The sequence below is a fragment of the Nicotiana sylvestris genome, chromosome 1 (genome assembly GCF_000393655.2).
Source record: "Nicotiana sylvestris chromosome 1, ASM39365v2, whole genome shotgun sequence".
Lineage (NCBI taxonomy): Eukaryota > Viridiplantae > Streptophyta > Magnoliopsida > Solanales > Solanaceae > Nicotiana > Nicotiana sylvestris.
Genome location: NC_091057.1, coordinates 160921887 through 160945951, shown reverse-complemented (window position 1 = coordinate 160945951; position 24065 = coordinate 160921887). Strand labels below are relative to the sequence as shown.

Below are 24065 nucleotides of genomic sequence, written 5' to 3'. Positions count from 1 at the left end.
CTAATTCAAAGGGAGAGAATATTCCAGAGCTATGGGTTAGCTAACAATCCCGTTGAGTTTTCTACCTAAATTGTCTAATTAATTTATCTAGTTTATTGATTGACGAGGTTAATATTGCTCGTAGCCTTCTCCGAAGTACAACTTGCCTATTCAAGCTAACCTAACGCCTATATTCCTATAGAATTAGGATTAACAAGAATGCAATTAAATTCCCATATAATAACCAAGCGATTAGGTATATTCCTATTCTAACCGCAAATCCATTCCCCCTCAGAGTTAAGATCTTGTTTTACTCAATCTTATATGCAATCTAGGATTTTCTCTCCCGAGTTCAATCCTAGATTCGTAGATAGCATTCAATCGATTATCAAGAAATCAAATAATTAAGCGCAAGATTGAATAAGCAAACCAATATGATAAAATAATAAGAATAATTAATTCTTTAAACTACAATGTTCATGCAGCATCCAAAACTCTAGAACAAATGAACTATGAAAGTAAAGGAAGAGAAGAGAAGAAAAACTAGTTAGAAGCCTCCTCCAAGCGTGGTATATGTTACCCCACGTGAATTCTCCTTCAAAGTATGTTAGTTCTCCTCCAAATAAGGTTTAGGACCTCTTTTATACGAGTTGGAACCGTGTAGGGCCGAAATAGCCTTGTCCCGAACGAAATAGGAGAAATCACACAGCACAACATCCAGACCAGCGCGAGGCGCTGTCCTTAGAGCTTAAAAATAGTGCGTTTTTACTTTTGTTTGCTTTGAATTCCATTTATTTGTCTTGCACTTTGGGGGATAAATGTAATGACCCGACCGGTCGTTTTGAGCGTTTTCACTTCGTTCGGTTGTTTGAGGGCATGAGTAGCTCCACATAATGTATTGTGACTTATGTGAATCGTCGATTTTTGTTTTCAGGTTATTCAGAATTGATATAGAGGAATAATATTCAGCTAGGAGCTTTAAATATGAAAGGTTTGACCAAGTTTTGTGTTGGACTAAGTAAATATTAGTTTTGTAGACTGACAAAGGAACTCAGACATGAACCAGGTCCATCCTAGTGGAGCACAATACGGATAGACTTGAGCATGTGGGATATACGTGAAGGAGATAAACCTAACTTGACAGAATTGATATCTCTTGATCCTGATCGAAAAGGTTGCATAATGGATAAGGAGAAGGGCTCCTAACTTAAAGAGAACACGGTTTAAGAAAGGGAAGGAGTTAGAGGTTGAGATCAACTAGAACTCTTCCACCAAGGAAGAGTAGCATCAGAATTCTAGTCAATCTCTATTTACTAACTCTATAAATATAAGTGTTGTTGCCTTTTACAGGTAACACACATAAGCAGAAGTTAAACATGAATTGAGAGCAAAATAGCAAGGCAATTTTGCAAGCAGTTAGTGTGTGATTCAAGTGCGAAAACCTGAAGCTACATGAACCAGATAGAAGAACCAGTTCCAAATGTCTGTTTTTTATTCTAGTTCAAGTGTAGTAGGTGGTTTTATATTGTACCTTTCAGCTTAATCTAGAGGCAAATGTATTAGGTACTCAGAGTTTTCAAGTTAGAGTTAACTTGAGGTTGTTGCAACAGTTAAAGGTTGTTTGCTACAATGGGATTAGAGTTAGCCCTAGGTTTACAACAGCGTTTTGGTAAATGCAGTTTTTGGCTCAGTGATTTTAGCGGAGAGTTTGGAAAAATCCTACTGGAAAGTAGGTCATGGTTTTTTCACCTTTTGAGCCGGGTATTTTCCACATAAAATACTTGTATTCTTTACTTTTCGCATTTACTATTTTTGCAATAGTAGGTTAAGTAACACTTAGAAGAACCAGGTCCTTCCATAATCAGTTTAAGCAAAAAATTGGTCACCACACAAATCACCCCCTCCTCCCTCTTGTGTGGTATTGAAGTATAAAACATCAATTGGTATCAGAGCACGTTATCCTTGAAGCGGCTAACACCTTAGGAACAGATCAAGATAAGTGCACTACCTTAAAACTGGGAAGAGCAATCCACTGATAGGCCTCCACTCTTTAATGGCCAGTACTACTCCTGGTGGAAAACAAGATGGGAGATCACATCATCGGAGATGACTATGAGCTATGGGATATTGTCACTAGTGCTCCTATGGCTTACATGAAGAAGAATGTTGAAGGAGTAGATGTGACAAAAACAAGATCTGACTGCAATGCTGAGGACTTGAGGAAGTGGGAAAAGAATGAAAAGGACAAGAAATGGCTTGTGTGTGGACTTGTTCCAGACGAGTACAGTAGAATTCAAAGATATACCACTGCTAAGGAAATCTGGGACACTTTGCAAGTGGCTCACGAAGGAACTTCTCAAGTAAAGAGATCAAGAGGAATGTTGTTGTATTCTCAATATGAGAACTTCACTATGAAGGAAGGAGAAACCATCCAAGAGATGTATACAAGGTTCACAATACTAACAAATGAACTTAAGTCTCTTAGAAGGGTTATTCTTGAAGAAGACAAAGTTGAGAAAATTTTGACAAGGGTTTTGCCAGTCACTTGGGAAAGAAAAATCACTGCTATTCAGGAATCAAAGAACATTGCCACTCTCAAGTTGGATGAACTAATTGGAAATCTCACTACCTATGAACTTAGAAGGTAAACCATGAAGATGGATGCACCCAAGAAGGAAAGGAGCCTGGCTCTCAGAATTACTGAAGGTGCTGATCTACAGGAGGATGAAATGGATATGATCACAAAGGATTTAAAGAAGTATCTAATGATAGGAAAGGGTTCTTCAAGAGGTGCAAGCTACAACAAACCAAGGGTTCTTGAAAAAAAGACTAACGAAGGTTGTTACAAATATGGTAAGACTGATCACATCATCAAAAACTGTCCTCAGTGGGAAATTGAATGGAAGAAGGAAAGGGTTGAATGAAGAAACAGGAAGAAGGAACAGGTTCATCCCAAGAAGAAAAAATGATCAACAAAGGCTATGGTTGTTGCCTGGGGAGAAAGTTCAGATAAGGATTCAGAAGATGAAGATGGAGATGAACAAGCACTTATGGACATTGGAGAATCTGATGAGGAATCGGAGGTAAGTGTGATTCATCTCAAAAACAAGATTAAGTTTTTGTCTAAAGAAAGTCTATCTGAGTTACTTCAAGATTTCATTGATGAATCTGAGGTCATAAACAATGAAAAGGAACAACTGTCTAAGGAATGTGTAATCTTGAAAGCTAAGTGCAAAAATCTGGAACTCAGGTCTTGTGAAAGTGATAGTAAAAATGTTGAGTTGAAGAACCAGGTTCTTGAACTTGACACCACTGTGCTAGAGCTTAGATCTGAAAATTTAAAACTGAAATTAGGAACAGGTAATGTCACAACCCAAACCGAAGGGCCGCGACAGGCACCCGATTCCTTACTCAACCGAGTACCAATGTAACATATCTTTATTATCATACTATCATAAGTAAATGAGCCAGAAAACCTGTCATGAGATAATAAGAATAAAACATAAGGGAATACTCAACATATGACGACCCAACATGATATACGAACTTATACATCTGACATACGGGCCTATAAGGCCAACATTACTATTTGTAAACTCAAAACATTGACTGACAAGGCCATTGTTAGTCTGTGTGGGTCCACCAAATTGTAGAGTACTTGGTCCTCTACGAGGTTCTACTGAGAGCACTTAATAAAACAGTAAGTAAATGAGGCAGAGGATTTTTACGTGGAAAAATCCCATACAAGGGGATCAAAAAATCACGACCTGCACATGTAGGCTTTTAACTTCACTAACTTGTAATCTACCTATTACAAGCCACTTTACAATAATTCCTATTGCAAAGGATTTACTCAACTAACTTACGGTACCTTTACCACAAGCCACTTTGTGACTATCCTAGTTACAAAGGCTTTTTCTAACTTGTGATGCTATCACCACAAGCCACTTTGTAACACTACGATTACAAAAACTTTTCCTTATGACTAAATCTAGTCACAACATAAACTCAACGAGTTTACGGATTTACAAGAGGATTCCTAATCAGAATGTTTCTAGGTAAGCGGTTTAGGAGAGATAGTAAGTACAATAACAAGGTTACAACTCAACTAGGACAACAATAATCTATCTTTTAGGAACTGGTCCGTAGTAGCGTTCAACCTTGTTCTTCAAGCTGTGAGGATTGATTTCACTATTTTTACAAGAGGCTTGAATGAGAAACAGAGCCCTTCCAGTGATGTTTTTGTATAAAGCTCATTGGGGACATCTTGATCACATCACTTGAAATGATGTGAGTATTTTGTTTGGTTAGAGAATGAGTGGGGTGACAGTGTATTGTAGTGCGGCAGAAACAGTGTCGTCAGTCACTTCATTTCCAGCTGTGTCCAATTGACTTTGTACTACTATGAGGAAACCACAAGAGCATCAGGTCCTTGTGTTGGTTCCTAGCTCCTGAAGTTGTAGCAATTCACCTTTAGCTAGAATCCGTTAAAGCTTTCAGCAATCCAAGTAGGTCAGGTTCCCTATCTGGTTCTTAACAGTAAGTTTGTTAGATCATCAAAACATAAGGCAAGAGTATTTAAGATCTATCAGCCATATAAGTATCCATACACCTGATATCTATCTACAAGTCTCTAAGAGTACATAAAATCATAAAGGTCGGGACAGGGTCCCGTCATACCAATCAATACATATCCAAAGCATACTGACCAAATAGGCAACTTTGGAGCAAGTGGAGTGCACCAACACCTCCATTGAGCTGATAGCCTACTAGGAGGACTATCAATCTATCAATCGGGACCTGCGGGCATGAAACACAACATCCCTAGGCAAAAGGGACGTCGGTACGAATAAAATACCAAGTATGTAAGGCAGGAAAGCATAAACAAGAACAGTAATGTAAAGAGAGATAGAGGAGATACAACTTGTAACATCTGAGTGCCTCTGGGGGCTACTGACATGAAATTCATAATACATATATATACATAAACTTTTAAAAACATATGCCTCTATGGTCATCATCATCATCATACTGTATACGGCCTCAAAGAGGACACGGTAAAAGCGTACCCAGCCATTATAAGGCTTGGTAGAATCGTACCCGGCCACGTAGAGCTCGGTAAACCCAATTGATTAGTGGTTGCACAATAGGTATCGTACCCGGCCGACTATAGCGCGGCTCGATAGAGTAAAATAGATACAATATATAATGCATGCTAGACTTATGAAATCACGTTCTAAACCTTTTGGAGTGACTTAAGAACATTATGGACATCCATACCTCAATATGAACCTCAGTAGGATTCAAGGATCATACACACTTGCTTAGAATAATTTTATAAGGAAAGAACAACATGGACAACCTTAGTTGCTAGGAGTAAATCCGTTATGAAATAGCATATTCATTTCACTTTATATCATGCCAAAAGAAAGAAAGAAGTGCCTTAACATACCTTAAACTCGTTGAGTCCTTAATCCCTTCCAAGAAACTCTTTAAACAAGTCAACTCAATCTTAGACAGTAGCAACAACTTGAAATTTTAGCAAAAAACAGCCCACAACTATCCTCAATGACAACACAACCTCAAAGAGGTGTTATTCTTCACTTTTGATGTTGAAATATGGTGTAATCCATTTGCAAGACTTGAAATTACCTAGGATTGATATGAAAGACATGGGAGAGTATTATACAGAACATAAACCACATAAAACAACCTCCCACATGAGCTGGAACCACCCAAAAATCAGCAACAACAAGAAGAACAAGAAACTTACTAGCGCCACGGGATTCCTGACACTTGATTTGTGTTGTTTGCCCTTTGTTTGGGTTTTGGATCATGAGAGAACCTTGAGAGATTGTTTATAGGGTTCTAAGGTCTGAATATACTGAAAATAATGACTTAAAACGGGGTTAAGGCATCTTATATATATCCATATGTCTTAAACCGCCTATGTGGGCCCCATGGAGAGCTGCTTGGCGCAGTCTCGCGAAAATGCGAATATCTCTCTAGTCCGATATTGTATCGATAAATGGTTTAATGTGTTAGAAACTAGACTCATAGATCTTCAATTTGATATATAGATCATCCCTTGATTCCAAGTATATTGGAGAAAAGTGCAGCTACATTTGTCCTAAATTTCATCACATTATGAATGCAACTTGTGATGACCTTTGTCAACTTTTGTTCCACAACTTTCTTGACTTAGAAACATAACACACAACTATCATACGAATAAAATAACTCATAACTTAACCTCCTTATCATGTTAATAACCCTAATCTCACCCCAAAAGTATATGTTATAACATTCCAAACTTGTCGACTTTCGACGAAACTTATTTTCTTCAGTTCATTTAGCGTTTAAGCTTTCCAACCCTTTTGGTACTTGTTATTCATAATCTTAAAGATTTTTAACATCCAAGATAAAATGATGAACTTATGTTATTTACTTTCAAAAAAAATCTTATTTCCGAGCTTACATCAATTGGCTTACGACATATTCTCACGTACGAAAATATGGGATGTAATAGGTAAAAAGAAAGCTGATCATACACATCTCACCTTAGAAGAAAATCTAGGAAAAATGAAAGATGAGTTGTACAAAAGAGATGAGAAGATAAGAGTCCTAAAAGAAGATCTAAGCAAGGTTAAGCATGAGCTAGACAGAACTTGTAAATGGAATAGGTCCTCTGATGCACTTTCATGGCTACAAGAACATCATAGTAGCAATAAGAGAGGACTTGGATACGGGACCCCTGCACCTAAGTGGGATCCCAAAAATAAGTACATCACACTTCCTGAAAACAAAATTCGTACATACTGTGGTAAGACTTGTCACTACAAAAGTGAGTGTACTGCAAAAGTAAAGGCTAGTCAAAAGAATAAAATATTTTTTCAAGGGAAAAATAGGCTGCCAGGATGGGCTAAAAAGAATTTAATTCACCCTTTTGCCTATAGAAAGGGACCCAAACTAGTTTGGGTTCCTAAGACTAACCCCAGATTTCCTTTTGTAGGTCCAAGTTAAGGGGAGCAGCCAAATATGGTATATGGATAGTGGCTGCTCAAAGTATATGACTGTAAGAAAGAACCAGTTCCTTTCACTTAAGGACCTCAAATGATGTAATGTCTCCTTTGGAAATGGTAAGAAATGTGAGATTATTGGGGTTGAAAAGGTAGGTAAGACAGACTCATACTCCATTAAGAATGTCTACTTGATAGATGGCTTGAAATACAGCCTAATCAATGTATCACAACTATGTGACAGAGGTAACTTGGTAACATTCACCTCTACCAAACATTTTGTGATAAATCTTACCACTGACAAGATTGTTTTGCAGGAAAAAAGAGTAAACAATACATACATTGTAGATTTGTCCACTCTTTCAGAAAATGAACTCACTTGCTTAAGTATGTTGGACAATGATCCCCTCATTTGGCACAAGAGACTTGGACATGCAAGTCTAAGTCAATTCAACAAATTAGTCTCTAAGGACCTGGTGATAGGGCTTCCTAACATCAAGTTTAATGAAGACAAAGTTTGTGAGGCTTGTGCAAGGGGGAAGAAAGTAAGATCCTCATTTAAATGCAAGAATGTGGTAAGCACGGCCAGATCTATGGAACTGGTCCATATGGATCTCTATGGTCTAATAAGAACATTAAGGAGAGGTGGTAAAAATATGTGATAGTGCTTGTTGATGATTACTCTAGGTTTACTTGGACATTATTTTTAACATCTAAAGATGAAACATTTGACATGTTTGCTTCTTTTGTTAGAAAAACTAAGAAACAACTAGGTAATCAACTTGCATCAATGAGGTCTGATCATGGAACTGAATTTGAAAATGCTAAGTTTACTGAATTTTGTGATGTGCATGGCATAGATCATAATTTTTCTGCCCCTAGGACTCCATTACAAAATGAAGTAGTTGAAAGAAAGAATAGGACACTTGAAGATGGCTAGGACTATGCTTCTTTCTAGTAAACTGCCCCATAGCTTCTGGGCAAAAGTTGTAAACATTGCATGTTACATCATTAATAGGTGCATGATTAGACATCTTGTATAGAAGACTCTCTATGAGTTACTTAAAGGGAGAAAACCAAATATATCTCATCTTAGGGCATTTGTATGCAAGTGCTTCGTGCACAACAATGGAAAGGACTCCCTATGTAAGTTTGATCCCAGAAGTAAGGCTGATTATCGGGCGGATTGGACGGTTATTTACTTTTAATGATTTAACTTATCGGTTATCGGCTTTTAGATGTATTAATTCGCTAGCCACCCGATAAGATATCGGAAGGATTGGTATTGGTTTAGCTCTTATCGGGCGGTTTATCGGCCTAATTCAATCTATATTGCACATGACGCAATTTACCAAATTTAGCGAGGGTCCAAAATTTGCTTCGCCGTGCTTCAAGTGTATGATGATGTTGGTCAAAAAATGGGATTTTTTGCTCTTGTTTTATAACTGCTCCAATTTTCTTTAGATGTCGCTCTAATTTCTAAACAATCCAAAAACACCTACCGAAATGTGTGCGGACTGATGTTTTTTTTACATGCAAGCAAACCTGCAGAATGTATGTGTTAAACCCAATTTAACAACAGATTCTACTCGTTAAACTATCTCTTGTTTGTTAAGTTTTGGTACTTCCACTGCACCTACTGGAGGTGGTAAGAATACGTGGAGCAATCAAGTAAATTGTTTTTGGTTTGATAGGATTGAAAAGAATGTGCGAAGCAAGCAATTCAAAGTTGTCTAATAGTAAATTAGTAATAGAGAATAGAGATAGAGTACTGGAAGTGGAAGAAGGGTTTTTGATTATTTAATATATATATATATATATATATATATATATATATATATATATATATATATATGGATAAAAATAAATTTTATATGTATATATATATTCTTAACGGGTTAACGGATTAACCGTTAAGAAAATTGAATAACCCGCCCCCAAACCAATAAGCCGTTAATAAAAAAATTCAATTTATTCCCCGTCTGTTAAATCGGTAAAACGATACCAATAAGCCATTAAGCTTCGGTATCAGTTTGGTTTTGAACACCCCTACCCAGAAGTGATGAGGGAGTATTCTTGGGATATTCTTCACATAGCAAAGTTTATAAAGTGTACAACAAAAGAACTGTGTGTAGAAGAAAGTGTGCATGTAATTTTTTATGAAACTAACTTTCTTTCTAAGAGACAGGAACATGAAGATAAAGTTATTGGGCAGGTAAAAAGTTTAAATGAAATTACAGCGCAGGTTGATGCTGCACTAGAAGAAGGAACATGTGATGGAACAGGTTCTTCTATCCAAGGCAACCTGATAGGGGGAACTGAACAAAGAGGAACTAAACCTAATACCTTAATGGAACTTGTCCTTGAGCATGTTCCTCAGCAGCAAAACATAGGAGAAACATCAAGAGGAAACCAGTTGGTTGTGAAACCTTACAAGTATCAAAGTTCTCATCCCATAGAGAACATAATTACTGATCCAACTTCTGGAATCAAAACTTGATCTTCATTAAAGAATCTTTGTGTTTTTTATGCTTTCTTATCTCTTATTTAACCTAAAAATGTTGCTGAGGATTTGAAAGATGCAGACTGGGTAAATGCAATGCAAGACGAACTCAACCAGTTTGAAAGGAGTCAAGTTTGGCATATGATTCTAAGACCCAAGGAAATATTAGTGATTGGCACAAAATGGGTCTTCAGAAACAAACTTGATGAAGATGGAACTATTAAAAGGAACAAGGAAAGATTGGTGGTTCAAAGATATAGCCAAGAGGAGGGCATAGACTATGATGAGACCTTTGCTCCAGTTGCAAGGTTGGAAGCAATAAGACTCCTCTTAGCCTTTGCTGCATACATGGAATTTACTCTTCACCAGATAGATGTCAAGAGTGCCTTCCTCAATGGCTACTTAAATGTAGAAGTGTTTGTCAAGCAACCTCCAGGGTTTGAAAGCAATGAGTGTCCTAATCATGTATACAGACTTGACAAGGCACTCTATGGACTCAAGCAGGCTCCTAGATCATGGTATGAAAGACTATCAAAATTTTTGCTTGAACATGGCTACAAGAAAGGTAAAATCTATAACACTCTTTTCTTGAGGAAAAAAGGTAAAGATCTTCTAGTAGTACAAATATATGTTGATGGCATAATTTTTGGAGCAACTACTGTAAAACTAAGGAATTTGCTAAAGAAATAGGGAGTGAATTTAAAATGAATATGATGGGTGAGGTTAATTTCTTTTTAGGCTTACAAATAAAACAAAACTCAAATGGAACTATGATCCATCGGCATAAATATGTAAAAGAGTTTCTTAAGAAGTTTAGAATGGAAGAATCAAAGGAAATCGATACTCCTATTGCAACAACCACAAAATTGGACATAGATGAACCTGGTTCATCTGTTGATCAGAAGTTGTATAGGGGAATGATTGGTTCACTTTTGTATCTTACTGCTAGCAGACCTGACATTGTCTTTAGTGTAGGGTTTTGTGCTCGATTTCAAGCAAATTCAAAAGAATCTCACTTGACTGCAGTCAAGAGAATATTGAGATACTTGAAAGGCATCACTGACATTTGCCTTTGGTATCCAAAAGGTAGTAATTTTAACATAGTGGGATATGCTGACGATGATTATGCAGGTTTCCTTGTAGACAAGAAGAGCACCACAGGTATGGCACACTTTCTTGGTTCATGTCTTGTGTCATGGGCCACTAAAAAGCAAAATTCAGTGGCCTTATCTACTGCTGAAGCTGAGTATGTTGTTGTTGCTTCATGTTGTGCTCAATTGTTGTGGATCAAATAACAATTAATGGATTTTGGAATTGATGTCCGTTGCATCCCTATTTTTTGTGATAGCACTAGTTCTATTAGTATGACAAAGAACCCTGTTCATCATAAGAGAACTAAGCACATAGATGTTAGGCACCATTTTTTGAGGGACAACTATGAGAAAGACTTGATCACTGTAGAGTTTTGTGCTACAGATAAGCAGATTGCTGACATCTTTAAAAAAGCACTTATAGAGAGAACTTTGAAAGGAATGGGTTAGAATTAGGGATGATTAAGATCACCTAATGGAACCAGTTCAGAATGCACAATGAAAAAAATGATTTTTTTGGTTAGAAAATCTGGAACTTGTGTAAATAACTAAATTAATCTTTGCTCAGTCTCATACTGTAAATAATATACTCCTATGCCATGTGCTAATATGACTCACTGATCTCTAACAAAATTTTCTCTATTTTTGCAAATTGAGACATGATCAAAAGGATTCTCAATGAAGAACCTGAATCATCAGTACTGGTTCATCTGAATAACGAGGTATGTTTTCTACACTCTGCACAATTAGAAATACTACTATTTAATTCATAAGAAGAGTCCTACCTACGTTCAAAAACTTCAAAAGTCTATCCTTTTAAGTTTGAACCAGTTCTGTTTCAACTAGAATCCTCACCGTTATAAAATGCTTAGATTCTAGGGAAGCCTAACCGCCTATTCAATCTGAAATTTCAGGGTGATTAGACTTCTATTTGACTATTAAAAGTTGTCATTGTGTATTAATTACCCTATTCCTTTAAATTCATTATCATCACCACTGCCACTCTCCCATAATTTTCAAAAACCGTAAAAAAAATTCCGTCTTCTCTTCTTTTCTATCCCAAAAATCAAACTATCCATATTTTTTTACAGAATCTAGAGAGAATGACTAACCCCCAAGATAACCCCGGTACACCTCCTCCACCAACCCCCTCAGATTCCTCCACTACTCCTCAACCTAGGAGAAGGCAGGTAAAGATGCTTGCTCGAAAAACTGTGGCTACAAGTGCGCTTTCAAGGAAATTAAATGCACAGTTAAAGGCTAGTCAAGCCCAAGATTCCCAAAATTTTGATGATTCTTACAAATCTGTGAGTGAGGGGGAAGGAACTGGGTCTTCTGATTCTGAGCAGGTAACATCTATGCAAAACCCTCTACTGAGGTAATCCCTAATCTAGTTGAAAATTTGGAAACTCGATTTGTTTTGGTTGGGTCTGTTGCGGATATGGAAACAACTGAGTCAACAAGGAGATGGGGTAAAAATAAAAGAGAAAAAGAAAAAGAGAGTGAGGGTGTGCGTAGTGATGAGAGGGGAAAAGGAAAAGAAGTGGCTGATTCTTCACCCACCTCTGAAACAGTTAAAATGGCTATCTATGGAGCTGAGCCAAAAAAGGTGATAGAAAGTGTAATAGCGCAGACCGCTAGTGATATTGTCCGCTTTGGGCCTAGGCCTTCACGGGTTTAAAATGCCTCACTAGGGTTTAAGGCTTGTTAACTTATATACTCAGCATCTCTCTTGTATTTTGTCGATGTGGGATTCTGTCTAAAGTCTGAGGTGTTACATACACCCCATCTTATGGACTCAGTGTCCTCGCACCCCACCGCATGGGATTTGCCTAGACTCGGCACTGAGGTTGGCCCCGCCTAACCGGAATTTGCCTAAATTCTGTTGAACTCTGACCCACCATTGGCATGGCTGACACAAGAGTGGATTTGATACCATTTGTAACAGCCCAGCCCACTAGTGATATTGTCCGCTTTGGTCCTAGGCCTTCACGAGTTTAAAATGCGTCACTAGGATTTAAGGCTTGTTAACTTATATACCCGGCATCCCTCTTGTGTTTTGCCAATGTGGGATTCTGTCTAAAGGCTGAGGTGTTATAGAAAGTAGCAAGAAAACAGGGGGAAGTGGATCAATGGAAGCTGCTGAAGGACTAGTTAATCTTAGTAAGCATAAAGATGAACCTGGTTTCTCTGTTGAAGAGACACTAGCAGATTTTCTGAAAAGGTAGGTGATAGTTATAACCCCAAGAAAAAGGAAACTCCAAAAACAAAGACTCTTGGAACAGCAAGAGCCAACAAGAAAAGAAATGTTGCTTCTTCTGAAACTACTGAAACTCATCTACCAAAAGGAGGGGCTACGAGGAGCAAGTTGAAGCAAAGTGAGGAGGAGTTGTAGAAAGCTATGGAAGAAAGTAAGAAGAAAAGGATAGACAAAGGGAAAGCAAAGGTGGCAGAGCCTGTTGAGGCTGTTGATATGGATGAGATGGACCCGGTCCAGCAAGGTGAACATATGACTGTTGAGGTGGAGGTTCAAACCCTTAAGGCCAAGAAAGCCAAGACTTCCTCAGAGAAGTCTTCATCTGTATCCAAGTCTACTAAACCCTCTACTTTGGCTAAACGGACAAGGTTTGCTGTGAAAGCCAAATAAGTTAAAATTACTGAAGAAGAAGACTGGAGTGGTGAAGAGGAGGACGAGTCTGATACTGAACAGGACAAGCTGGCCAAGTTTGGCAAACACAATATCGTGAAGGGAAGACTTTTGAAGGACTTGGAGGAAGAAGGGATGGTTCTACTGCTTGAAAAGCTAGAGGTACAGGGGTGGAAGGACATGGTCCTTCAGTTAGATGGAAGGCTATCCAAAAATGAGATTATTGAATTCATGGTAAATGTAGAGGTCAAAGATGGAAGAGTCACCAGCCTGGTGAAAGAGGTTTAATTGTCTTTTGATGCAAAAGAGCTAGGTGAAATCCTTGGTATACCTTCTAAAGATTATGATGATTACACAAGGCAAAAATGGCCAAGTTTGGACTCCCTTCCTACTGCCCTAGACATTACTAGGAAATTCTATGATAATAAAGAAGTAAGTGTGGCTAAGGTTGTGTATAAGAGTGAAATGAAGCCACCCCACAAGGTGTTGCTTGAATTCGTCAACAAGTGTGTGTTGCCTAGGCAGGAAAGAAGGCACATTGCCAACTATATGGACTTGGTTTTTATGGAATGTCTAGATAGTGGGTGGCATATCAACTGGCCTGGGTTCATAATCAAGCTTCTAGATCGGGTTATCAATGGTTCCAAAGCCCATGCAACTCCTTATGCTTTCATTCTCACTATTGTTCTTGCCCATTGTAAGGTGCCACTAAAGAAGTGGGAGATGGCCACAAGCAAAGACCATTTTGGAATCAATACTTTGATTGCTTGTGATTATGAGGTCACTGCCATTCCTAATGAACCTGGTTCATCTAATAAGACACCTATCAATAGCAAGGTCAGAACTCTATTGCAGGAGAGTGGGGCAAAATATGTTGAGATATCAAGGCTGAAGACTCGTTTGGCAGAGGTAGAATCTGAGAGAGATGCTCTCAGAACTGAGCTCACAAAGGAAAAGGAGAAGAATGATGGAATTCTTCATGACATGTTGCACCTTCTCCAAGCCAAAACCCAACCCCTAGTTCTTCTAAGCCTTAATTACCCGAACCTTGCCTAGACCCTTCAGTGACCTAGATTAGGGATGTTTCTTTTTGTTGTTCATGTTTAACTATTTTTGTTTCTTTTTGTGGATTATGGTAGAATCATATTCTCTATCAATGAAGTTTTCTGCTTTTGCTCTTGTTGACTGTTTATCTTTCCTTGATAGTTTGAATGTGTAGTTGATAATTGATGATTAATCCATGGATGCATTTATAGTTGTCCCAGTGGCCATGAGTAATTTTTAAAATCTGGGAATCACATATTGTTTATGCAACTTTTCTATGATGCAAAAAGGGGGAAAAGAAATTGTGCTTTATATTCTGAATAGTGATGTTTATAAACTAATGAACTTGGTCCTTGATGATAAGTGAAAAATGTTTCTAACATTGCATTGATGTTGAGCTGAGTTCTAGCAGGGCCTAAGTGTATGAAAAGCACAGAGTTTGTTGTCATTAAAAAGGGTGAATTTATTGACCAAGAAAAGATTAGTTTTGAAGACTGACAAAGGACTCAGACATGAACCAGGTCCATCCCAGTGAAGCATAGATACGGATAGACTTGATCATGTGGGATGCACGTGAAGGAGATAAACCTAACTTGACAGAATTGATATCTCCTAATCCTGATCGAAAAGGTTGCATAATGGATAAGGAGAAGGACTCCTTACTCAAAGATAACACGGTTTAAGAAAGGGAAGGAGTTAGAGGTTGAGATCAACTAGAACTCTTCCACCAAGGAAGAGTAGCATCAGAATTCTAGTCAATCTCTATTTACTAACTCTATAAATATAAGTGTTGTTGCCTTTTACAGGTAACACACATAAGCAGAAGTTAAACATGAATTGAGAGCAAAATAGCAAGGCAATTTTGCAAGCAGTTAGTGTGTGATTCAAGTGCAAAAACCTGAAGCTACATGAACCAGATAGAAGAACCAGTTCCAAATGTCTGTTTTTTATTCTAGTTCAAGTGTAGTAGGTGATTTTATATTTTACCTTTCAGCTTTATCTCGAGGCAATTGTATTAGGTACTCAGAGTTTTCAAGTTAAAGTTAACTTGAGGTTGTCGCAACAGTTAGAGGTTGTTTGCTACAATGGGATTAGAGTTAGTCCTAGGTTTACAAAAGAGTTTTTGTAAATGTAATTTTTAGCTCGGTGATTTTAGTGAAGAGTTTGGGAAAATCCTACTAGAAAGTATGTCGTGGTTTTTTTTACCTTTTGAGCCAGGTGTTTTCCACGTAAATACTTATGTTCTTTACTTTGACATTTACTATTTCTGCAATAGTAGGTTAAGGAGCGCTTAAAAGAACCAGGTCCTTCCATAATTAGTTTAAGCGAAAAATTGGTCACCACACAAATCCCCTCCCCCCCTTCTTGTGTGGTATTGAAGTATAAAACATCATTTGACTATTGAGTAATCGATCTCGGATTTGGATCTTTATGGTTCGATTAGCTCGGTAAGGTGATTTTGGACTAGGTAGCGTGTTCGAAATTTAATTTGGAGGTCCGTGGTAGAATTAGGCTCGAATTGGCGAAATTAGAAATTGGGTGATTTCCGATCGGCAATGGAAAATATGATATCAAGGTCAGAATGGAATTCCGAGAGTTGAAGTAGGTTCGTGGTGTCTTTTGTGACATGTATGCAAAATCTTAGACCATTTGGACGAGGTTTGATAGATTTTTGCATCGGTTGTGAAAGTTTGAGGTTTCGCGAAGCACGGTGGAGGGGGCGCGGACCGCATAATTTTGCTCGCGGCCGCGCTCCAGGGAAGATCTGCAGATTCGCTGGTCTGACTTTGGAAGCTTATATCTTTTGATCTACAAGGAATTTTGAGATGATTCAAAAACGAAAGTTGTAGCCCTTCATGTCTTGTTTCCTGAAATGTAAAGGTATTTATCATTTGGATATTTGTAGAGAAAGGTATGGCCAAAATACTAAAGCCTAGCAGTGCAGCCACCAAAAGTGCGGCCGCACCAATTTTTCGCGACCGCAGGGGCTTGGATTTTTGCGGTCGCGCGTGGATTATCGCGGACCGCATAGTGGAGATCAGAGAGTGCATTATATAAACAGAGTTTAGGGTTTTATTTAACATCTTGGACTTTGGGAGCTCGGTTTGAGGCGAATTTTCGTGAGTTTTTCAAGAAAATCATTGGGGTAAGTAATTCTAACTCGGTTTTGGTTAATAATCATGAATATATTATTGATTTCATCATTTGATTAGTGATTTGGGATGAAATTTGGGGAAATTTTTTGGAGTTTCATAAAATGAACTTTTGGGATTTGTAAGCCAATTCGAAGTCGGAATTGAGTGACACTAGTATGGTTAGTCTCGTATTCGAATGGGTTGTTGGATTTTGTGACTTTTATCGGATTTTGAGATGTGGGCCCCGGGCTTGGCTTTTGAGTTGACTTTTTGACCATAAGCTTAGCATTTTCTTATGGGATTGACCCCCTTAGCTCGTGTTTATTGTATCGAATGGTTTGCGGCTAGATTCGAGCCATTTGGAGGCCGGTTCAAGAGACAAGGGCATCGCGGAGTAGGATTTTGATCGGTTTGAGGTAAGTAATGATTGTAAATCTAGTCCTGAGGGTATGAAACCCCAGATTTCACATTGTTTTACTGCTTTGAGGTGATGTACATGCTAGGTGACGGGCGTGTGGGCGTGCACCATTGGAGATTTGTGACTTGGTCCGTCCCATAGCAACTATAAGTTGCGTATTTGGTTGAAACTATATGATACTTATGTGTTTTAGAAAGAGTTTCTGTAAATTGGGATGAATGTCGTGTTTGGGCCTTGTGCCAAAGTTGTTTGGACCCTTAGGGCCTTTTTCTTACTATCCTCTTATTTTTTTGATTTAAAAATCCATACTCAGTCATGTTATGTTTACTGATTTCATAACTCAGTCTTTATTACTCCGTTTTGATGCATAAAAATATTATTTTGGGCTGAGCACCCTGTCTACTAATAGCCCGAGTGGCTTGAGAGGTTTATGACTAAGTGAGGTCGAGGGCCTGTTTTTGTGAGTATATTTACGGGTTCGGGCTGCACGCCGCAACATGTTGTTACTGATTCATGATTTTGTGAGGCCGATAGCCTAATTGATTTATGCCACGAGGTGGCTTGTTATGAGGTCGAGGGCCTGATTGATTTATGCCACGAGGTGGCTTGTTATGAGGCCGAGGGCCTGATTGATTTATGCCACGAGGTGGCTTGTTATGAGGCCGAGGGCCTGATTGATTTATGCCACGAAGTGGCTTGTTATGAGGCTGAGGTCCTGATTGATTTATGCCATGAGGTGGCTTGTTATGAGGCCGATGGCCTGATTGATTTATGCCATGAGGTGGCTTGTGTTAGTGCTTGGGTTGTAGGAGCCCCTCCGGAGTCTGTACACCCCTAGTGAGCGCGAGTACCCTGAGTGAGTGATATTATGTTTTGCCCGAGGGGCTGTTCTTGATTCATTTTTTGCCCGAGGGGCTATTTACAAGTGATTGTGAGGTAATGCCCGAGGAACTGTATATGAGTGACTGTGAGGTTTGCCCGAGGGGCTGCTTATGATTCATGTTTTCCCCAGGGACCGTTCACAAGTGTTGTTCGCCCGAGGGTCTATTCTTGATTTATGTTGCCCGAGGGGCTGTATACGAGTGAGTTTTTCCCGAGGGGCTGTTTTATGTTTTCATCATTTTTACTCACTGTTTCATCACTTCGTTGAAAATTATTGAAAGATGTTTTAAATGGTTTTTTACTGAAATTGGATTTAAATGAGCTGAGTTGGTTCTAAACCTTGATTTTAAAAGCCTGTTGTATTCTACTAAGATTTCATGATATGAACTGTATATGTTTTATTGCTCGTCACTACTGCTCATTCTCTATTTATTTTTATTACTTACTGAGTTGGCGTACTCACATTACTCCCTGCACCTTGTGTGCAGATTCAGGTATTTCTAAACCCGGTAGCGGGTGTTGATTACTCAATGGCAGGTCCATCGGAGTTAGCAAGGTAGCTGTCTGGCGATCGCAGCCCTGCTTTTCTCCTTCCGCATCCTCCCTTAGTTGTATTAAGTTATGTTCAGGCTATGTTAGTCTTGATGTTGTCAAACGGTTGTAGTAGATGCTAATGACTAGTGACACCTCGATGTCGGGCTTTCTTTCCGCACTTTTGTTTGATTGAAACTCCTTATGAAGGTTTATTGTTAAATAGCTTTGGTTTTGTCTTACAAATAAAAATATTGATTGGTTTTGGTAGTATGTCGGCTTGCCTAGTACCACGATAGGCGCCATCATGACAAGATTAGTTTTGGGTCGTGACAAGAAAACCCGAAGGGTGTCCCCCTTTTTTTATTCGATTTAATTATTTTATTTTTCTTTCTTTTTCTTCCGCGTTTTATTCAATTTTGTTTTAAATTTCTTCATCTTCATACCTCTTTATTCCTACACAGTTAAAATATAATATTAAGCATAAAGTAATATAATTAACACTCAAAAGACGATTACATACTAGAATGTGAGGCAACAATGGGTAAATATATGCATTTTTTTGCCGAACATCAATTCTAAATTAATTATATAAGTAAAAATTATTTTTCAAGTTGAAAAACTCTTAGGCTACATAATAGTTATTCTATAGTATTAAAAGTCAAATTGGTAAAAATATAAACTTAAATCAATAGTGATAACACTGTGGTAGATAAAATGAATTCTAAAATGAATTAATTGGTATTGACTTTTTGTTTCTTTTCACATTTGTTTCAACACATGCTCCCTATATTTTTTATATATTAAATTATTTTAGTAAAATATTAACTCAATATTAGTTATTTTTAAACTTTGCATCATTACCTATTGATGTTTTTTATAAGCTATAGGACAACCTCTTTATTTCCAAATCTCTAAAATACCAAAAGATTTAATTTTTTAATTTATTTTATTTGAAAAGTATTTTTGTAATTTGTTTATTTTCAGTAATAGGTAAAAAAATAAAAAATTTAAAATCACAATAAGGCATCTAAGGACTTTTGTGGAGCAAGCTTTTTTCCATTGAGTTAGCTAAATTAGATTAACATTCATTAGTTTCAAGACCTTTTTTAAAGTTTTATTTCATGACTCAAACACATTATGTGATTTTTTAACATTGTGTACTCCTTGATATAAGTACACGCGCAAAGCGCGTACCTTAAGACTAGTATAAATAAATAGTTAAATGTTTAGTTATTTATGTGTAGCTAGGAAGGAAAACCGAAAAGAGATCATAAATAGCAGAAATTAATATTTATGAGGGGTTACCCGTTACCATCAGAATTATACTACAACTAGTTAATTTGCCTGCACTTCGCGCAATCGAACAACACATTTTATAAATTTAGTGAATATTAAAAAATGTTAATTTTATATAATGAAAAATTAAAAATTCTTATAGTAAAATACATATTAAAATAAAAGTATCACATAAGTTTTTGAAGATTTAAAATGGAAGAGTCTTGTCCTAAAACTTTATACCTAAACTAATCGGTTTCTTTTTCAAATTAATTAAGTTTCACATGCAATAAATTCTCTCATTCCAATACAATCATCTTTTTACTTTTCTATCATCGTGTTTTAGGCAGTAACTAAGTTACATGAATCAATAGTGAATTACAGGAGTTGGGTGACATAACTGCAAGTTGGAGTGTTGGACTATTTAATCTGATTTTGAAATATTCTCACTTTGTACCATACGGCACTTGTAAGAAAGTTCCCTTGACATGCATGGTATAATAAACCCACAAATAACCTGTTAAAATTACACATATATTCACTATTTTAAGTAATCTAGAATTGCATGCAGAAGTTTGCTCTCCTCCCTTTCCGAACTCTAGTACTCCAGCTTCCAGCAGATTCATTAAAATCATATGTTTACTGTTCAAACAAAAAGAAAGTTAGAAGAAATCTCAATATACACGCCAAAGTCTATACTGGATAAAAACATATTAAAGACAAAGAATCAACATAACAACATTCATACACATAATTATAACAGATAGAAAATGAGACCTAATAATATTATCAACATAAAGGTAATAACTATTAAACATTTATAGGATGGAGACGAAAAGATCTAATAATAAGATAGAGAAGTAATGAACCAAAATTCAAAGAAAACAAACAGCTAGAAATTGATAAACATATAAAAGATACTCTATTGTTTGAAAAATAATGAATGATTACGGCTGAAACTACAAAATAGTAATCAAAATGTGTGCTACATCCTACAGGCTACAGCCAACCTACAAGTCATAACAGTAATATGTGTTCTGAATGCACTAACCTTTAACCCTTGCAAAAGTGTTTAATCGCGCAAGTACACCAAAAAATCAATATTTATCTCAAATTCTGTCATCTTCAAAAGGAAAAAACCTTATTCCCTATCCAAGATTTTACCTTTTCAACGTTACACTAAACATACACACAATATCATAAAATAGACAAAACATATGTAAAAAATCTTAGGTCAACTGAATCAAACGGTAGAAATCAGCAAACATTTCACAAATAGTTCTTTATAATAAAAAATGACTTCTCAGTTTTTCTTTAGGAGTGGGGCGATGAGGCATGTTATACTAATTCAATTCAAGAGGTTTAAAATAAAGTAAAAAATAAGAAGAAAAATAAGAAGAACATAAATTTGGACTAGCAAATACCAATATTCTTATGTTAAACAATTTTGGAAAGATAAAAGTAATCTCACCGTAACATCCAAACTTACTATAAAAAATTTATATTCTCATTAGCGGAGAAAGTGCATCGATTCCGTGGATAAAAGTTGAAAACATCAATATATTTGCTAGTCGGCTACCCCATCATGTCAAGCAATTTGCTGAAGTCCAAATCGGAATAACATTTCAACCCCAAGGCCTGAATGAATGAAAATTATAGCCCAATTAATTTAGTGCAAGGAATTTCGCATCACAAGAAAAAACCACACAAACCAGCATAATATGAGATATGTTAAATAGTGAAAGAAAAGGAAAGAAGAAATAAAAAAAAGTTACAATTCTAATACCGGTGAAATTTTGACTTACACAAAGAACACAATATGAATCTTCATCGTCCTCCTCAATTTAACTCCCAAATTATACATTGACTTCTCTTAAAGATCAATTCCAAGTTGAAATAAACTTTCTTTGCTGAGTGAAAGTACGTTATTTGTGCTGAGCTTTACCACCCAAAAAATGAAGCGAAAGATGGGGTTTAAAGAGGAAGAGTGCAATTGTTGATACCTTGATTGCTACTTGTAACTGTAAGCTAGTATATGTTTCTAATCTAATTATCGCTATTATTTTCATTAATTAAGAGTTTAGTCGTTGCATTCCTATAAAGTAACAATTGCAACCGTCACATTTTGCAACCGTTGCATTCCTATAAATTTACAATGGCAACCGTCACATTCCTTCTTGGATATTTAAGTTAAAATATAGCAGTTTTTTACAACAAAATATGAGGAAAATGCAAAAAAAAAACACCAAAAAAAGATAAATAACATTTCTGCTCTAGGAATGATGCCACATCACTGATTTTTTGCCTTGCTTTATATTTATATATAGATATTTGGATAGATTCTATTGTTTGTCGTCGCTTCATAATATCATGCACCAACAATATGAAAATAAACTTGTAATACTATAAAGAAAAGTAAGATACATAATAAAATTATCATATAAAAATGTAAGATAAAGAATAAAATAGAATTATTTAATTATAAGAAAGTCAAGATGAGAAAAATAAAATAGGATAATGACGCAACCAAATGAGTCATTACATAAAATAATACTTTTTATTATACATAACAATAAAATTTAGGCAGAATACATAGACAGACACTTTAACTAACACAAAAATTTTACTTGAACACCTCAATTAAGCCATTTTCCACCGGAATACTTTTCCTATACCTTTACTGCACCATTTTAACACGTCCGACTGACATGACAAATAATGTGAACATCATTTCTTTTGAGCGCGTGAACATTAAAAATATGCTGACAAAATCTCTTTCAACGGTACAATACAAATGGTAAAATTCACTCTTTCCCTATTATATAATTAAACCCTCATCCCTTTTACCATCCCTAGTTCTTCACCCTTTATTCAAAAATCCAACCTTAATTCTTCACCCTTTTCTTGATTTTCCGGTCTAAATATTCTATTCTTCTCTCCAAACTAAAAGTAGTCTCGCGGTTTGTGTGCGAATCTTGGCTTAAGCTCTCAATTATGTCTCTCACACCAAGAGTCATGCCGGTGTGGTCATGAATGTCAATTGAAAACTGCATGGTCTCCATCTAATCCTGGAAGGAGGTTCTATGGATGCAAAATTGAAAAGGTAAGTGATAATTAACTACAATTAATTATTTTTTCTGTTGTTTCCGATTTTAGTTTGAATGATTTTTTTTCTTTTTTTGAAGGACAAAGATGGATGTAATTATTTTAGGTGTGTTGATGACGAATTTTCTAGCCAAGCAAATTTGGTTATTTGGGGTTTACTAAATAGGGTCAAAGATTTTGAAGAAGAAAGGGCTCGAGCAAGAATATAGAGGAAGAAATTGGCTTCATTATAGTAATAATGCTAATTATTTGGGTTTGCTATTGTGTCGTCGATCGTTAAAGTTGTTGTGGTTTTCCTGTTGGTTGGAGTAGCTGCTGTATTTTGTGTCTTAGCTGTTGTAGTTTGTGTTTGTAGTGGTGGTTGATATATTCTGGGTGTATCTAGTTTGTTTGAATGTAATTGTGGCCTGTAACCTGTGGCTAGTGGCCTTATTTCAATGAAATGAAGAATTTTTCTGCAATTGTCTATTATGTATTGGTTCAAATATGGAATTCAAAGTGTTAAAATGTTGAAGTTGTAGCATGAACTCAACTGATAAGTCATAACAAATTGCATTCAATTGCCTTTTATTTTTCTGCAATTGCATTCATAACTGATGCAAAAGGCTGTTGATGCTACCAGCTGAATGCTTTAATTGAATGTTTTAAACCGAATGCTTCATAAAAGCACATACACGAATGCTTTAAAGTGAGGCTAGCAATAGCATTTAAATTTCATCACAACTAAAGTGTTAGTCACAATTTCAAACAACTAATGTGTTTACAAATTAAAGTAGTGCTAACTAGTGACCCAAAAAAGATACAATAATCAATCCAAGTCTGGATACTTAGCAAAATACATGAACTCAAACTTAAAATAGCACAATCCTAACACAACTATGGCGCTGGAGGGGCTGGACTTGCAACTGAAGAGGTAGTTGCTGAAGATCCAATTTGGTTTCTCCTGTTTGCACTTAGTTGTTGTAGCTGGGAAGTAGTTATAACATTTTTGTCTTTTAACTTAAGTCCAGGAGGTTTAAAACCAAGATCAATATTGACTACACTAGTATTCTTTATAACCTTAGTCCCATATTATACAACTCTCTTACTTAAACTACCAGGCTGAAATTGACATAAAATCATATAGATTAGTCATCGAAAATGGTAGTAATAACAAGTTGAAGTTATGAATAGACAATCCTTACACTAATGATAGTCATTCCAATTGTAGGGTTGATGTAACATCCAAAACCAATATTTCTTTGCCTCTTCTGTCCATCATATGGTGGTGCAGATTCAGCACCTCTTCCCCTTGTTCTTTTAACCCCAACAGTAAGTTTTCTAGGAGTTGCTGCTTGAGGTGCATTTAGAAATGCACCCCTGCCAAATCTAGTGTTGTTTCCCCTTCCTCTGCCACTGGTTGTACTTGTATTAGTGTTGTTTCCTCTTCCTCT

General features: G+C 36.7%; 2 protein-coding genes and 1 long non-coding RNA gene across 3 annotated transcripts; all 3 read left to right on the top strand.

The window, feature by feature from the left end:
- Positions 1-10319: 10319 nt before the first annotated feature.
- On the top strand, positions 10320-11042 carry LOC138876774 (secreted RxLR effector protein 161-like). Its single transcript, XM_070155715.1, has 2 exons — positions 10320-10747; positions 10850-11042. Exons 1-2 carry the CDS (start codon positions 10320-10322, stop codon positions 11040-11042), a joined length of 621 nt encoding a protein of 206 aa, XP_070011816.1.
- A 209-nt stretch (positions 11043-11251) lies between these two features.
- Positions 11252-12987, top strand: LOC138876758 (uncharacterized). The gene is made up of 3 exons (XM_070155714.1): positions 11252-11314; positions 11684-11970; positions 12792-12987. The coding sequence occupies exons 1-3, from the start codon at positions 11252-11254 to the stop codon at positions 12985-12987; spliced, it is 546 nt and encodes a 181-aa protein (XP_070011815.1).
- A 9395-nt stretch (positions 12988-22382) lies between these two features.
- Positions 22383-23093, top strand: LOC138880510 (uncharacterized). Its single transcript, XR_011403230.1, has 2 exons — positions 22383-22630; positions 22713-23093. It is a non-coding gene; the product is annotated as an uncharacterized lncRNA (long non-coding RNA).
- Positions 23094-24065: the final 972 nt, after the last annotated feature.